At 36.6% G+C, this 17,806-nt stretch overlaps 1 protein-coding gene across 3 annotated transcripts in view; it reads left to right on the forward strand.

The window, feature by feature from the left end:
* Positions 1-15,634, forward strand: part of KCNB2 (potassium voltage-gated channel subfamily B member 2) — a 504,753-nt gene extending 489,119 nt beyond the window's left edge. For all 3 annotated transcript variants that reach the window (XM_007486978.2, XM_007486977.2, XM_007486976.3), the window contains one exon: positions 9,435-15,634. In XM_007486978.2, the coding sequence (XP_007487040.1) occupies positions 9,435-11,597 (2,163 nt within the window). In that variant the 3' untranslated portion in view covers positions 11,598-15,634. The remainder of the gene's footprint in view (positions 1-9,434) is intronic.
* The last annotated feature ends 2,172 nt before the right edge of the window (positions 15,635-17,806 follow it).

The raw sequence follows: 17,806 nt of genomic DNA on the forward strand, positions 1-17,806 counted from the left end.
ATGGCATCCGCATCAGCATCCCAAGCTTCTATGTTCCAGAGCCAGGGCAATGTAGCCATGGAGTGAGGTGCTAGTGGGGTTTAAAAGGCAATTGGGGAGAAGAAGAGGGACCTTTTTACTTCTGGAATGAACTTCCAAACCAGTCTCTTGGGCTGGGTGTTTCTCTTTGAGCTTTTCCTTATCTCTTGATCTCTGGCAAACAATGCTAGAGAGACCTGAATGGAAAATCAGATCTCTCTCTCTCTCTCTCTCTCTCTCTCTCTCTCTCTCTCTCTCTCTCTCCTCTCTCTCTCTCTCTCTCTCTCTCTCTCTCTCTCTCCCTCTCTCTCCTCTCTCTCTCTCTCTCTCTCTCTCTCTCTCTCTCTCTCTCTCTCTCTCTTTCCCTCTCTTTCTGTCTCTCTCTCTTCCCCTCTCGCTCTTCCCCCCCTTCTCTGCCTCTATCAATCTTTCTCTCTTTACTATAAATGCTTATAAATCAGGTAGATTTTTAATTATACAAAAGAACTGAAAAAACCTGGACTAGAATATAAAGCATGTAAAAGTATATATAAAGTAGTATAAAATCAGGCTGGAAAAGTAGATTGGAGTTAGATTTTTAGAGAACTTTGAATACCAATATGAGTTGGTACTTTTTCCAGTAGTGAACTGGGATGTTCCAATAAAGAACATCAGAGAGGACAAGTTTGGGGGAGGAGAAAAAATAGTATTATAATCCCTACTGCTTTTAAATATCTTCAGGATATCTATATAAAGATAGATGATAAGGTAGGATTGAATCTCAAGGGCCTCTGAAGGTATGACTAAACACAAAGATTTAAAAGTCATCCATGTGAAAATGATAAATGGAACTAAATGAGTGAAGAGATCTCCAAGAGAGACAATAAATAAAGAAGACTAAAGACAAAGCCTTGGAAGGACATTTAGTAGGAGAGAGAAGGGAAATCTTTCAAAAAAAAAAGGCAAGAAAGGGTGAGATTGAACTAGTAGGGAGAACTAAAAGAGCTAAATGTTTCAAAATATAAGCAGGAAAAGAATGTTAATAAGGAAAAGGTGATTATTGTAAGGACAATTTTAGGGTTTAGGTTGTGTACTAAACTAAATTGTGGTCGCCAGGGAATATCCCAAATAAAATACCCAAGTCAGTTTGCAAATTTATGATGGTTTAATTAATATAGAGGGAAGGAATTAAGGAGAAGGGAGAGGGAATAGGTGTAGGATTTCACCCGCCTGGCCTGTACCAGGGGAAGTTCAAAGTCCTCCGCCACAAGGTCTCTGAAAAAGATTAGTGGCTTTCCAAGAGAATAGTGTTTGGAAGAATCAGCCTAAACTCCAAGAGGGCTAAGTAAAGATGCTTCACCTGAACTAGGCTACTCAGCTTCCTCCAGTATGGTATCAAGGAAAATTCACCGCTAAACTCGGACAATAGCAGCCACCACCCAAGATGCCAAAATGCTCAGCACTCTCTGCCAGCCACCTCTCTGCTACCAAAGAGGCCAGAGAGAGGAAGTGATATGAAATATATAGACAGTTTTTACATCACTTTCCTGCATCTTACATGTACCAATGGTAGCTTAAGCTTGATTTAGGACAACCCAGGGATCTGTCAGTTGTTTCTTATTTGTCATTTGCTAGCACATGTCTGTCATAAGCCATCCTCCTAAATACTTAATCCTTAAGTATGGGTGTAGACATTCCTGTTTTTGTTAGACTAAGTAGGGTGGAGTAATCTAAAGTTCACATTATCAGCTTCAAATATTAGGCAGAGACTAAGAGAAAATAGGACTGAAAATGTCCATTGAGCCATTCTCCAGTCAATGAATAAAGGCAAACTATCAACAATCACCTGCAAAATGCAGCAAATTATTGTTAATAAAAGAAATTCAGATAAACTTTTAGCATCCATCAAATACTCATCATATTACAAAGATGACAAAAAAAGAAAAAAATGTAATTGTTGGAAGACCAGTGTATTAATGTACTATGTGTGGAGCTATAAATTAATCCAACAATTAAAGAAAATAATTTCGAACTATAATCAATAAATGACTAAAATGTGAATACTCTTTGATCCAAAAACACTATTAATAGGCATATGCCCTAAAGAGATTATAGAGAGGAAGTAATCATATGTACAAGTATATTTTATAGTAGTATTTTTATCATGATTTTATCAAAGAATTTTAAAACAGTAAGTAGAAAATGGCTAAGAAAATTATGACATGAATACAATAGAATATTACATTGAAAGAAACAACAAAGGGATGGATTCAAAAGAATTAGGATTATTGGTCTGAACTGAAACAGAGTAAAATAAGTAGAATCAATTTCATAATTTATACAATGGAAAAATATACAAAGGAAAACTACTGTGAAAAAAATATGAATGATGCAACAATAAGTATGGTTTCAAGAGAATGATAATGAAGAATGCTTCCAAACTCTTGACAGGAACTTGAGGTTCAGTGTAAGATACATTTTTGGACACAACCAATGTGTGAATTAGTTTTTCTTCACTGAACTTATTTGTCATAAGTGAGAGATCTTATTGATGAGGAGTAGGACAGTAGTAATATTGATACCAAAAAGAAAAAAAGAAAAAAATCAAAGTTGTATAAAAATCTACAGAAGTGAGCATAGAAGGAGAAATAAACAACCAGGACAGGGATGGAACAAACATTTAAATTCAATACATATTTTTAAATTAGCTTTATATAATAAAGATTCACAGTGTCACATATAATCCTCCTTTTCTGTTCTTCTTTATATAAGGAAATGTTCATGTTTGTTGGTATCTGTCATTTCATAATGATAATAATAGTTTTAAAATAAAAAGATCTATTAAATTTGTCTGTGGCTTCCTTAATGACTTTTCCAAGAAAGGTTTAAGTAGAGTAATGGGGACAAAAGCCCATTTGTAAGAGGTTGAGGAGTAATTGATAGGTGAGGAAGTAAAAAAAAGTGAATGTTGGTTATTTCAGTAAGTTTTATAGTGAAAAAAGTAGATATTCATAGGCCAATAAGTTGAGGAGATAGAAGATTTGTGGATTACTTTTTAAATATATTTGAGACATAGAGTATAGAGAATAGAGTACTTGTCCCAAATTTAGAAGACATGAACCAATTCAATTTTCTTCTATGACATATCCAAGTTCTGTGACCCTGGGCAAGTCACTTAAATTCTGAATATACCTCAGATAATCTCTGAAGATCCTTCTACCTAGGTCTGTGTGTGTGTGTATGTGTGTGTGTGTGTGTGAGAGAGAGAGAGAGAGAGAGAGAGAGAGAGAGAGAGAGAGAGAGAGAGAGAGAGCGAGAGAGAGAGAGAGAGAGAGAGAGAGAGAGAGAGAGAGAGAGAGAGAGAGAGAGAGAGAGAGAGAGAGAGAGAGAGAGGAGTTATAATGATTGGAAAGTCCAAGGGTGAGGACTTTGGAAGATCCTAGAAGTGGCAACCACCATGCTGTAAAACAGCCTAGCTGAAATAGAAAAGCACCTTGAAGAAGAGACAGAAGGTAGCATATGCCAGACAAGTCAAATCACCATCTTGATGAACATTTTCTCTTCAGCTATGTCAGAGGCAGTCCAGTGCCCTTAGCCCAGGAAGGAACTTTGGGAATAGTAAATCAGCCAAACCATCAGACTTGCTTCCAGTCCAGCTCCCATAGTCATCATCAAGGGAAGAGGTCATTGTGGAAAAGGGGCCATCTTCCCCATCACCACAAGCAGCAACTGCTGATCCACTATGACCATCAGCCATGGGAAACACCCCACCTCCAGAATACTAGCTCTTCTTACACTATAACCTTTATGGCCATTATCCAGGGCAGTGGCATTTATGGAGAAGCAACCAGTCTTCCCAACCAACTACCAACCATCCGCCACTCACAGACGAGGCAAGCCAGCCTAGCTAAAACAAGTCACCCTGGAATAAGCAGCATGGACCAGGCAACTTAAACCACCACCATCACCACCACCTTCATCATCACCTCCACTCAGGCATTGCTACAGCCCAGGACCCTGAACCCAAGAGCCATGAAACTATCGGTGCTTCTAGTCCAGTGCATATAGTCATTATTCTGGGAAGCAATCCTTTATGGATATGCAGTCTGGCAGTAGCTCCTGCAGGTGTTAGATGGTCTTTTGAAGATGCAGCAAAAAAGTTCTTGTCACCAAAGTCCTTGACACTGTCAAATGGTTCACCCATAGAAACTGACATGATTTTATCCATTGAAATAACATTACAAAAGAGGCATTAACATATTTTTGCACCCTAAAGACCATGGAACTTTTCCCTCTGTTATATAATTGAGACCTTCCCCATGTTGTCTCCCCTGTTAGAATGTGAACTTCTTCACAGTTGGAACCATCTTACTTTTTCATTTATATCCCCAGTGCTTAGCACACCACTAAGTAGTAAGTCCTTATCAAATTAAGGACATAGTATTGAGGACAAAGTAAGCCCTTAATAAATGCTTTATTCACTCAATATGATGACACAGCAGTTTAGCTGAATATCTCAGGATCTGGCACTCTGAGACTCATAACATAACATGAGATGCCAAAGAAAGCCTTAAGATCTAGTGTTTTGAACTTCAAAGGTCAAAGGGACCTAACCCTAGAAGGTAGAAATCAGAAGAAAAATCCACTGGACTCAAAGTGAGACATTGCAGAGCCAATCATTTTAACCAAAAGCATAGCAAGGTAGTGAGTGGGCTCTGGTTCTGACACAAAGCTTTAATTCATAAACTAAAGGTATAGAGATTCATTAATGAAAAAAAATCATCAAAGTATTAGAATTTTTTGCAATTATAATTCAATAAAAACTGAAGGCAGAGACTCAAAGAAAAAATAGATTTTCTACCAGTACTACATGAATATTTACAAGAAATTAAGCATATTTTTTAAATGCAATAACAGCTCTGAAGGAAAGAATTGGAAGGGAATAATCATCTTTGAAGAGAAAGTGATAAACCTTTCCAAAGAAATGGAATCCTTGAAACCTAGAATAGAACAAACAGAAATAAATGACCCTGTGAGAGAATAAGAAATATTACAACAAAATCAAAAGATGGAAAAAATTCTAGTAAGATAGCTAATATCAAAAACAGCTAAGCTTAAAATAAATTAAAAGAGCAAGCAAGAAATTAATGTTCAGAGCTTTGAATAGAGGAATAATTCAAAGATAAATGACCTTGAAAACAAATAAGGAAGAAATAATTTAAGATTCATTGAATTCTCTGAAAACCATGGTTAATAAAATTCCTGTATACAATATACCAAGCAATCATAAGTAAAATTGCCTGGGTCTTTTAGAACTAGAGGGCAAAGTAAAGATAGAAGGAATTTACTTATTCCTGAAAAAAACCATAAAAGTAAAAATCCCAGGAATATCATAGACTAAAATCCAGATCTTATTCATCAAAGAAAGACAGGAGCCAATGCACATGATGTAAAGGGATTTTCCCTGTTACAAAGAAAAACAAAGGAAGACAGACAGCATGAGTTCAAGTATGAAGGAATTACAGTCAGTTTCAGACAAGTTCTTATAGCTTCTACTAAAAATAAAAGTAGATTTTAGAAAATAACATAGCTTATCTTATTAAACTGAATATAAGGATAGGAAGAGAGAAAACGAGCCTTTAATGGAAAAATGAATATTTTTAGAATTTATGATGAAAATACCATAGCTGAAAAAGAAATATAATATGACATGAGTCTAGAGAAATCTGGAAAATAAAATTTATTTGAAAAATTGGAAGTAACTGTATGATAATGTAGTGCTAACATTCTAATAAGAGAAGAAGCAAATGTCCCTTCAGAACATTTATATCTTCAAAGAGCCAAGCCACCATCCATCCCTTCTGTGGATAGGTCTTTCTTAAGGGGATGATGGCCAGAATAGAATGCCTGCTCCAGAAGTGAATATACCACAGGTTTTTCAAATTCTTTGGATCTACTTAATCCTTTCTTCCCATTTCTAACTTTGTACTCATTACATGATGCTTCCTATGCTTATGTTTGTCACTAAGATGTTTCAAGTAGTACTTTCTTAAAATCTTCCTCCATAAAATCTTCCTTCACTTGCAAATTTCACAAGTCCCAAAACAGTAGTACTTGGGCTCAGTTATGTATATCATGTGATATAAAGGCAAACCCATTAAAGTATACACTCTGAATGCACAGAGAATGGGGCAAGGGTTTCTGCACCTTGCAAAACATTATGTATGAACAGATACGTACAGATACAGATACGAACAGATACATATGAACAGATAGTTCCCATGTTAGGGGAGTGGTCCATGGAGCCAATGCACATGAGGTAAAGGGATTGTCCCTGTTACATACAGAAATATTTAACTCTGCTTTAAATGGTCTTTTTTCTTATAACTATTGCATAGTCCCATGCTCAGATGATTTTACATTAGTGTCTTGGGCTTTAGAATATAAGTTCTTGGAGGAAAAGGATTCTGTCTTGAATAGCATGTAATGTACCTCATAAACACTTCTTTTTTTTTTAAACCCTTACCTTCTGTCTTAGAATCAATATTGTGTATTTATTCCAAGGCAGAAGAGTGGTAAGGGCTAGGCAATGGAATTTAAGTGACTTGCCCAGGGTCACACAGCTGGGAAGTATCTGAGGCCAGATTTGAACCTAGGACCTCCAGTCTCTAGGCCTGGATCTCAATCTGCTGAGCTACCCAGCTGCCCCCTTCATAAACACTTCTGATGGTGAGGAAGGGAATGTTCTGGAGAAAAGGGCTCAGATAATGTAGAAAGTAAGCTCATGGAGATCAGTGATTCTTTTTTATCTTTTTATCTCTATTACCAAACAAAATATTTTGCATACAGTATTTCTGAATAAATGCTTGCTGAACTGATGAACTAATAGAGCTGCACACATAGTCCCTATGTGTGCCAAAGTCCCCTAAAATGATATTGGTCCCCAAGGTGAATGGCCTGACATTTCTAAGGATAAAGAACTTGACTGGGGAGAGGCTGCCCTTGAAAAACTTTATTTGCAGACATGGAATTTAAACTGCACTGCTGAATAGAACAATTGGATTAGTGGAATAACTAAAGAAGCAATGTGATGTTGGAGAAAGAATGCTGTGCTTAGAATATAAGGAGTCCTAGGTTTGAATCTCACTTCTCACATTACTAATTATAGGATTATGTTAAATTTATTTGTGGTTGGACTGATGATATATCAGTTAAGTGGTCACCAGGGATTTAATTTCTAAATCCCAAAATAAATTACTAAAGTAAATGGAATTTATGGAAGTTTATTTACAATATTTACAATAGAAGGAAGATATTAAGGAATGAGAGAGAGAGAAAACTCTGGCTTCTTCTGATACCAGTTAGAATTTCTAAGTCCCAGCCAGGGGAAGAGAGTCTCAAGAAGTTGAGCCTTTCTTGGAGGCTTCACGCCTTCAGAAAGGTGGGGTCACTAAATCAACCTTTCACCACCCGTAACAGTCTAAAAGAAATCTGGGTGTCTGCCCCTAGTCAGTGCCCAAATGTCCACATGCCCAAATGTCTGAATGTCCGAATTTCCAAATGTCTGTCTTCCCTTTAGCTCCGAGTGACTGATCCTTCACTCCAAGTCCAGGTGACAGACTGTTTCCAGTCTTTTTTCCTCTATTTAAAGACTTTTTTCTCTTGTGTCATCTCCTCTAAATTTTCACGTCTACCAATCACAGCAGATGCTTTTCTCCAGGACTGCCCATTCTTTAGTTCTCACCTTCTTTGGTTAGATTTTATCTTTTGGGGTTACTTAACACCTCTTTTATTAAGTTCACCTTTTGTAGTTACTTAACACCTTTTTGTAGTAAAAATCTAAAAATAGATTGTAGCTTACAATTCTAGCTTCACTATAAAGGAAGAGCTAAGTACCTTCATTGTTACAATCAGGAGATTACAATTTTATCTTCACAATAAAGAGCTAAGTATCTTCATTGTTACGATCAGGAGATAGCTAAATTCAATCTTCACAATTATTAGAAAGTCTCTAACCTTTTCTGACCCTTGCTTTCTTCACTTATAAAAAGGAGATAATAAAGCTTGTAGCCTCTATTCTGAATATCATTTTGAGGCTCAATAGAGGTAATGTATATAAAACATTTTGTAAATCTTAAAGTGCTATTATCATTATAGGAGAGAAGTTTCTAAACCATTCTGCTTATTTTTGCATAATGGGTAATAATAAAAACTTCTCTATTTACAAAATGAATTTATATTACTAAATGTTCCCTTTTGTTTTTGTTGTAGTAGGCAATTCAAGATCACAATATTGCCTATTCAAAACAAAGAGAATTTAGTAGGAGGAGGAGTAGAAGTGGCAGCAGCTAGAATTTATATAGTGCTTTGAGGTTTGCAAAGGGCTTTACAAATATTCTCATTTTATCCTAAAAACAACGCTAGGTTATGGCTTCTTAATAATATTAATCCCATTTCACAGATGGAGAAGCTGAGGCAGACAGCTTATGTGATCCACTCAAGGCCTCAAAGCTAGTAAGTGTCCATGACTGGATTTGAGCTGAGTTCTTCCTAACTTCAAATTAGGCACTCTTTCCACCGCACCTTCTAGCTGCTCCAGTCATTACAAATTTGTCATACTTTTTGGACACTTTTCCCAAAGAAATCAGAAGATTACTTATACATTTTTACTTTTTAAACACCTTGTATAAATAAAAGAATGAGAGGCTGTGCTTTAATGAAAAGCGTAAGGGAAAGAGAAGAAAATAAGCATTTATATAGGCTTTATTCTGTGCTAAGTTAGTATTGTGATAAATACTTTACTCATATTATCTCATTTGATCCTCACAACAACCCAGTGAAGTAGATGCTATTATTTTCCCCATCTTACAGATGAGGAAACTGAGGCAAACAAAGATTAATTCATTTGCCCCAGGTCACACTGCCAGTAAGTGTGTGAGATTGGATTCGGACTCAGATCTTCTTGATTCCAAATCCAGAGTTCTGTCCACTGTGCCACCCCCCCCCCCTCAGTGGCTGAGCATTGGACTTGCAATCAAAAGAACTGGATTTGAGTCTCAGTTCCTTATTAGCTTTTTTAACCATGAGCTTTAGTTTCCTTATTTATAAAATGAGTTAATCACTCTTGTACCATCTACTTTACAGGGTTATTATTTATTTGAAGAGTTATAATTCATTTATATGTATATAATATGTAATATAACAATAATATGTATAATTTGTTATAAATATGTTATTTATTAAATATACTTGTCCAAGAGAGGCAGATTCTCACATTAGCCATGTCCAATCTATGTCTCATTCTTTTTTCTCCCTTTCCTTGCACCCTGTTTCAAGAAAGGGGCTTTATAAACTGCAAAGTCCTATTTGCAAGCATTATATGTCAGCTTTTCTGTGATCTATACATTGCTAACCAGTGTTTTATTTTTCCCCTCCAGATCTTGGCTATTGTATCCATTCTATTCATCGTGCTATCCACCATTGCCCTGTCTCTCAACACTCTACCCGAACTTCAAGAAATGGACTCAGAGGGGCAGCCCAATGATAACCGAGAATTAGCACACGTTGAGGCTGTCTGCATAGCCTGGTTTACCATGGAATACCTTTTACGCTTCCTGTCCTCCCCAAATAAGTGGAAGTTCTTTAAAGGTCCATTAAATGTCATTGATTTACTGGCCATCTTACCATACTATGTCACCATTTTCCTCACTGAGTCCAACAAGAGTGTGCTGCAATTCCAGAATGTCAGGCGTGTGGTCCAGATCTTCCGAATTATGAGGATCCTCAGGATCCTGAAACTTGCCAGACATTCAACAGGCCTCCAGTCTTTAGGATTCACTCTAAGACGGAGTTACAATGAATTGGGCTTATTGATCCTCTTTTTAGCCATGGGGATAATGATATTTTCTAGTCTGGTGTTTTTCGCAGAGAAGGATGAAGATGCTACGAAATTTACCAGTATCCCTGCCTCTTTCTGGTGGGCCACCATCACCATGACTACTGTAGGTTATGGCGACATCTACCCTAAAACTTTACTGGGAAAAATTGTGGGGGGCCTCTGCTGCATAGCTGGGGTGCTAGTGATCGCACTTCCCATACCAATCATTGTGAACAATTTCTCTGAGTTTTATAAGGAGCAAAAACGTCAGGAGAAGGCCATTAAGAGACGAGAGGCTCTGGAGCGGGCTAAAAGAAACGGAAGTATCGTTTCCATGAACTTAAAAGACGCCTTCGCGCGGAGTGTGGAACTTATCGATGTGGCCGTGGAGAAAGCAGGGGATTCTGCCAACACGAAGGACTCAACAGATGATAACCACCTATCTCCAAGCCGATGGAAGTGGGCCAGGAAAGCGTTGTCCGAAACCAGCTCCAACAAATCCTATGAGAATAAGTATCAGGAGGTGAGTCAGAAAGACTCCCATGAACAGCTCAATAATACTTCCTCAAGCCCTCAGCACTTGAGTGCTCACAAACTGGAGATGCTCTACAATGAGATCACCAAGACCACGCAGCCCCACTCCCACCTGAATGCCTCAGACTACCAAGAGCAGGCTGAAAAGCCCCCCGTGTACAAAGAGGAGATTGAGATGGAGGAGGTGGTCTGCCCTCAGGAGCAGCTGGCTGTGGCCCAGACGGAGGTCATCATGGACATGAGGAGCACCTCTAGCATTGACAGCTTCACCAGCTGTGCCACTGACTTCACAGAAACTGAAAGATCCCCTCTCCCACCCTATGCCAGCACTCACTTACAGATGAGATTCCCCCCTGACCCTACGGGGGCAGAAGAGCACCAAAGAGCCAAAGGACTCCCATTTTTAACACTCACCAGGGAGAAAAGTTCTGCCCCTAGGGATGCTACCTTCGAATATACTCCCATTGACACCACGGGGAGCCCAGACTCAGTAGTACCCCCTTTGGGGCTACATGGTCCTCTGCAGTTTGACAGTGCAACAGAGAGTCCCAAAAGTTCTCTAAAAGGTAGCAATCCCCTAAAGTCCAGGTCCTTGAAAGTGAACTTCAAGGAGAGCAGAGGCAGTGCCCCCCAGACCCCACCTAGCACTGCCAGACCCCTGCCAGTCACCACCATGGCAGACTTTACTCTACCCACACCCCAACATATCAGCACCATTCTCTTAGAGGAGAATTCCCCCCAGGGGGAGAGACCCTTGCTGGGCACTGAGGTCTCAGGACTCTGTCAGGGACCAACAAAAGGTTCATCCCCTCTGTTTCCCAAACAAAAACTATTTCCTTTCTCTTCAAGAGAGAGGAGGAGCTTCACTGAAATAGACACTGGAGAAGATGAGGACTTCTTAGAGCTCCATGGAGCCTCAGAGGACAGGCAGCCAGACCCCAGCACAAATTGCTGTGGGGATAAGCAGAGTGATGGAAGAGACCCTTTAAGAGAAGAGACCAGTGCTCTCTCTTCCTCCCCACAAAACACGAGTCACAATTGTAGGCAAGACATTTACCAAGCTGTGGGTGAAGTTAAAAAGGACAACAACCAAGAAGGGTACAAGATGGAAAACTATTTGTTTGCCCCAGAGATTCATTCCAATCCTGGGGAGACAGGTTATTGTCCCACACGTGAAACCAGCATGTGACTAGTTAAAAAAGCAATAAAAACTTGTTTCTTAAAAACCATAATTAGTAAAGCCTATGAAGTAAAAATGGGAAGTCTCCCCTATCCTTCCCCGGCCCCAACAAAAAAAAAGTGCATAAGATGTTATTTTTGCATGGCATGAACAGTTTAGTTTAAGTACTGTTTAAATAAAGGGTCAAGACTGCTTTTTGTAACAGCCTGACATAAATGACTCTAAAACAGTGGATAAAATAAAGAGAGCTCTATTAGGAATTGGCATTCTGCAGCGTCTGACATTTTTGATCCTTTCACTTATAATTAGACAAATTTTCAACTGTTTTAACTATTTGGGGGGTTCCAATGAATTTTAGAATTTACACATGAAAGGATGAAATGTCAATGCATGTATTCATAATAATGTGAAAAAAAAGGTGCTTCAAGCTTGCAAAATGCATCTATTTGTAAATAATGGATTTGGGGGAGCCAAAAGTCTCAAGAATATGTGGAAATAATTTTCCAGGAACACAGGTACTTCCTTCGCAGTCTGATGCCAGGAGGAGCTGTATAGACTTATGTTGCAAAATTGCAACCTCTAGTTAAAGTATTTTGTGTACCTTGATTTCTGTTATGAGACTTATTAAGTATATTAGTTTATTTAAGAGAATACAGTATTTTTAGTTCTCTGTGCAATGTCATAGGGTGCATCTTTTTTTTTTTAATTTGCTTTTGCTTAATTGTGGCATCTGTGGTCTAAATTATAACTCATGAGGATAGGCAAGATTTAATGACCAGAAATTAAATTATTTGGACTTTAATACTAAAATCTGACAATACCTAAACATCATGGGATTATCTATGATCAGTGGGAACAAACCCAAACACCATAGTTTAGAGCTAGAAGGGACATCGGGGGTCATGTAGTCTCATTTTCCTTGATTTACAGATGGAAAAATGGAGGCCCAGGGAGGTAAAGTGGCTTGCACAAATTCAAAGAGGTAGTAAGCATCAAAGATCAGATTAGAATTCGGTTCATTTGACTCCAAAGCCTCCTTTCATAACACCATGGAAAACCAGAACATACTTGAAATTTAGAGCATTTTATCATTAATGAAGCACTTTTCACATAATGACCTGTGATGTAGTTTAAGCATAAGTGGCACTTTGTTACAGTTGAGAAAACTGAAGCCTGGTGAAATTATCTGTCTTATCTAAAGACAAATAGTCTAAGAATGATAGATCTAGTGCTTGATCTAACCCCACCCCACTCCCCAATCATTTTCCCCAAGACCAACATGAACTATTTCCTTCTACCCTAGTCGGGTGCAGACATCCCAATGGGCACTCGACTCTCCCTCTTCCCTAAAGAGAGTCCTCACTTAATCTTTAGATGGAGAAGGAAATCATAATGATGCCCATCATCTTGCCAATGTGTCTAAAAAGAACAGTGGCCCGAGAGACAATAAATCTCTATTCTCTTTTGTACTCTGCCACTAGCTAGCTGGCCTATCCAGTTGGAAAAATCATCAAAACTCACTACCCCTAGTTTCCTCTCCTGTTAGAATATGACTTAGATGATTTCCTGTGTGCCTTCTTTTAGCTCTAAATTTCTGTGTTTCAATACTTTTTTGGGAAATCTCTGAAATTTGATTGATTTTAATTAAGGACATATGAATGTTTGATGAGAGATACACAGTTAAGAATCAACTGGACCAAAATACAAGCACAAAATATTTTTGTTGTTTTATAAGAAATTTCATTATAAATGTAATTACCAAATTACTTTCTTTTAATGATGAAATTATTCTAAGGGTTTATAATATAATCTGAAACTTTACAAAGTACCATTTCTTTGTGAATAGAATCTGGTCATTATCTCTCAATTTCTAATGAAATTTGGGGGAGTCAGTAGAAATACAGGTAGCCCTACTATTGAATATAATTTTACATATCTTTTTTCCAATGTGCTTACAACTAACAATGGTTTTCATGTTTAATTGCTCCAAAACATAGCTTTTACATGTTATGATCATTAATTATATATTTATTTACATTATAAGTTGAAATTTTCAATGACTAAGACTAAATGTCATTTAGTTTTTATATGCTTAAAGTCTGTATTTTCTATAGACAATTTTCCAGAATCAAGTCTATGGGTATTTTCCAGAATACTTGCCTATAGGTTAAATATAAACAATACCTAATAGCCACTTTTAGAATGTGTCTACATGAAGTAAGATTTTTTTCTGAGTGTTCTGTGATAATGGGTCCATTTAAAAAAAACTGTTTTGTGTCATTTGTCTACATGGTACATTATAAAACAAGAGTGCAAATAGATTTCAGGGGTGAATTTTTCTTACTGCCCAAAAAGTTTGCCAATAACTACTTTTATATATCTGTTAGTCTTACCCCAAGTTCTGTCCAAAGACCCTAATAACTCATTACTTTGAAAGTCTCCTCTCAGAGCCTCCCCCTTCAACCTGAGGGCTTTAAGGAAAAGTGATTTTATAGCTGAGAATTTTAAGAAATTCTTCTACCCAAAAGCCTTCCTCTAATTCTCCCTGACTTTTCACATTGTATTCCTCAAGCAAACAATTTCATAAATTGATATTTTGAGGTCAGAAGGCTTCTGAGGCGGTCTGGAGAATGTATGGAAAGCTTCCTGGAGGTTATTGATACTAGATGATATTCCTTGCTGTTACCTACAATTTAATGCCTATTTATACTTGTCATTGAGCAAAGAATGTCTGGACCTCAAAAGAAATGGTCTATGGCATGAATGATCTATTCATTCTGTTAAATCTACCAACCAGTAAGGATTGCCACAAAGTATACTTGGCTACAACAATTTCTTTTAGAATAAAAATAAGTAAAATGATTATGTCAACCATGTCCTTGCCTAATATTTCCAACATAGTTTCATTTAAACTCAAAGTTAGTACTAGAAAAATCTTCTTTAAATGAGATAAACCAACCATGTTGGGCCATGAAAACTTTAGCATCCATGAATGGATGTATTATGTTACTCCATAACAGAAAATATTTGCCTTCCCATGTGTATAGGCTTGAAGAAGTAAATTATCAGAGAAAGAAATTACAACTTAAACATTTAAATATATCCCTCCAACCTACAAAAAAATTATAATGAAATATTTGAAGATGGTTTCTAATTACCTAGTTTAATAAAAGCGGTGTTTGGCCAACCAACTATAGTAATTTTATTTTTAAAATTATTATTAATAGTGAATTATGGTCACTTCGTGGTTATCAATTGAACCATGCTGCCATTTATGATGATATGAATTTTTTTAATTTAAATGATTATGTTATTGTTTGATTTAGGAAAAAATAATTTTGCATCATGTAGCTATTTCTTCTTCTGAGACCTTGGACATGAAATATAGCATTAGGCAGGAAGTCATAAAAAGCTACAACTCCAATCCAATGAGGGAGTGATTACATTGCTCTTTCTCAAAATTCATTTTAAAAGAGTTGGTTTTATATATATTCATCATCTAGAGTAGTTGTCTGTTACAATACCAAATAAGAAAAGGGGAAAAAATCAAACTTAAGAAAAATATCTATGAAAATTTGTAATTTTTTAATTCACAATTTTGATTATTATAGTAAAAGCCAATGGTTCTTAATGATTTTCTTAATAGCCACATGTTATGCAAAATATTGCTACTCTTTTTTTATTTTGAAAGTAGTTTGTTTTGGTACGTAGTCTTTAAATTCATGTGGATTTTAAATTTTGTTTAAGATTTTTTTTAAACTACTGAATCAACTTTCTTTTCTTCCTGCCTACCTGCTTCCCTTCCTGCCTGCCTGACTCCTTTCTTTTCTCCTTGAAACAAGTCCTATGAAACTTGAATGAAAATGGAAATTTGAAAAGAAGGCACATTACCAATAAGAAAGGGGAAGAGTTCTAAATCCTGAAGTCTTAGAGCACTTCCTAAATTGTTGAATTTAGGGATATTATCATCTTCGATTGATTTCACTAATCATTTATGCTATTTGCCTGACATAATTGAATAAATGTTTATTTTTCTATTATTGCCATTTATGCATAACTTCTTTGCTAGTCTTTAAAAGTTTTAGCCTATAAATATGTATATATATATATTTTTAATAAAGGGGGGAAATACCTTCTTTAATAATAGGGCAACACAGGGTGACCAAGAGTTACAAATGCAACAAAAGGGAAATTTGGCAAAGAAAATGTTAGTAAGATGTTTTTAAACAAGGAAATATATATATATATTTAGTATACATGTGCATATATTTATATAAGTAAAAAGAGGCACATATTAATAAGAATTTCAGAATTGAGATTGTAATTCTAACTATAAATTCTCTGTTAAAGAAATCATTTGTAAAAACATTGCCATTCATAAATGAATTCTGTTACTGGACACTGTCTAGTTATATAGGATAAACTGAGGTCTCTATAGCTATATAGGTCTCCCGTGTTTTTATTATGTGTGTTTCAATACTCCCCTTGCATATATATTTTATTCAAGTTCAGTTTTTCCCTCTTCCAAATATAGAGTCTTACCTGCCATGGCAATATCATTCTGAATGAGAAGACTCGTAAGTTCTAATGATTTTTCAAAATCCATTGACAACAATGGGACTTGCCCCATTACTTTTGATGAGAACTTGTCCACTAGAACAACTCCTTCATCCTGGAAATGGTCTTCTAGAAACAAAATATTCTGTTCCATAGAATCACTTCTATATAGCCATGATTTTTTTAAGAAAAAAAAAAAAAAGAAGCTGGACAATGGAGTGAGAAAAAGCTCCAAGAAGGACTGACTCTGGTGTAGTCGTGAAGAAAATGGTAAGCCTATGAACAATTTTGACAGGAAGACTTTCCAATGTAAGTAAAGTGTCTCAACAATAGGAGTTGAAAGAAATTGCTCCCTCTAAAGGGAACACACACACACACACACACACACACACACACACACACACACACACACACACACACCTTGTGTGCTTTCTGAGCAAAATGAGAAAATGAATTTGTCAAAAAAATAAGTGGTAATCAAGACAGACTTGAGAACGAAATTAGAACCCTGACAGTATGCCCCAATTGTTGGATCTGTACAAACTGGTACTTTGGCACCTCAAGGATCAACAGAAATCTGGAAATCAACCAAAAGCACCCATTTGTACTAATTATGGGATTTTTTATTGACCTATTCTACCAGTTGAATCCAAAACTTCAGTTCCATTGAGTTACTACAAGTAAATGCATCCTTAATCTTATGAAATAAGCTCATAAGATCAAGATTTCCCATTGCATCATATGCTGTGTTTAGGGATAGGAGAATTTGGGTAATGCATAGGGAATAGGAAGATCTAGTTATATGATTTCATCAGTGTAAGGAACTCCAGTGTGCATCAGTCTATAACAGCCACTCTTCTGTAACATATCATCTTAGAGTGGCCCTGGCCAATGAAGTGAAAATGACATGGTCCCAGCCACATGGGTAATGTATGTCAAAAGCAGGACTCGAGCTCATTTTTTTATGCTCAGGCAGGTCTTCTATTCCCTGAGCCATTCTGCTTTTCCTGCAGCATATTAGTAAGCCTGTGTATCGTTTTCTTTTAATAGTCAATTAAAAATAAATATGGGCTCATATGACCTAAATTTCTTAGACACAGAGTACTGCTATGTAGGATTTACTAGCAACCAAAGGATTCATGCTATGCACTTTCTCTTTGTAGAACTAACAAAGTCTTCCTGTTCATTTCAAAGTCTATTTTTCAAAACCCTCATAGAACATTATATTTGCATTATAGTATCCAAGTTTTAAAACATAATGCAAATTTAAAGAACCATATTAAAGAATTAAAGAATCAATTAAAATCCATAAGCAAATCAAAACTAAACATATGAAAGTTTATTAAGCAGTAATGAAGTATCCTTAGGCCACAGAAACATACTTTTTTAATGCTGAGCTTTAGGTTTAATTGTATAATTATCACATATATTTTCAGCAGCTAATGTTCAACCTAAAACCACATGTGTGGGAGTGAGGTGGGGCATAGAAGTCCTAAAATTCCAATTGATTTAACTTATCTTCAATGGAAAAATGTCATCCTCTACCTAATAAACTACATACTTGCTTAGTAGGAAAGCCATTTGGGAAGCACAATTAATGTTTCCACATATAGATTGACCACTAACATTTTAAGGATCTTTTGCTTCCTCCTGGTCTGCTT

Source organism: Monodelphis domestica, chromosome 3 (assembly GCF_027887165.1).
Source record: "Monodelphis domestica isolate mMonDom1 chromosome 3, mMonDom1.pri, whole genome shotgun sequence".
NCBI lineage: Eukaryota > Metazoa > Chordata > Mammalia > Didelphimorphia > Didelphidae > Monodelphis > Monodelphis domestica.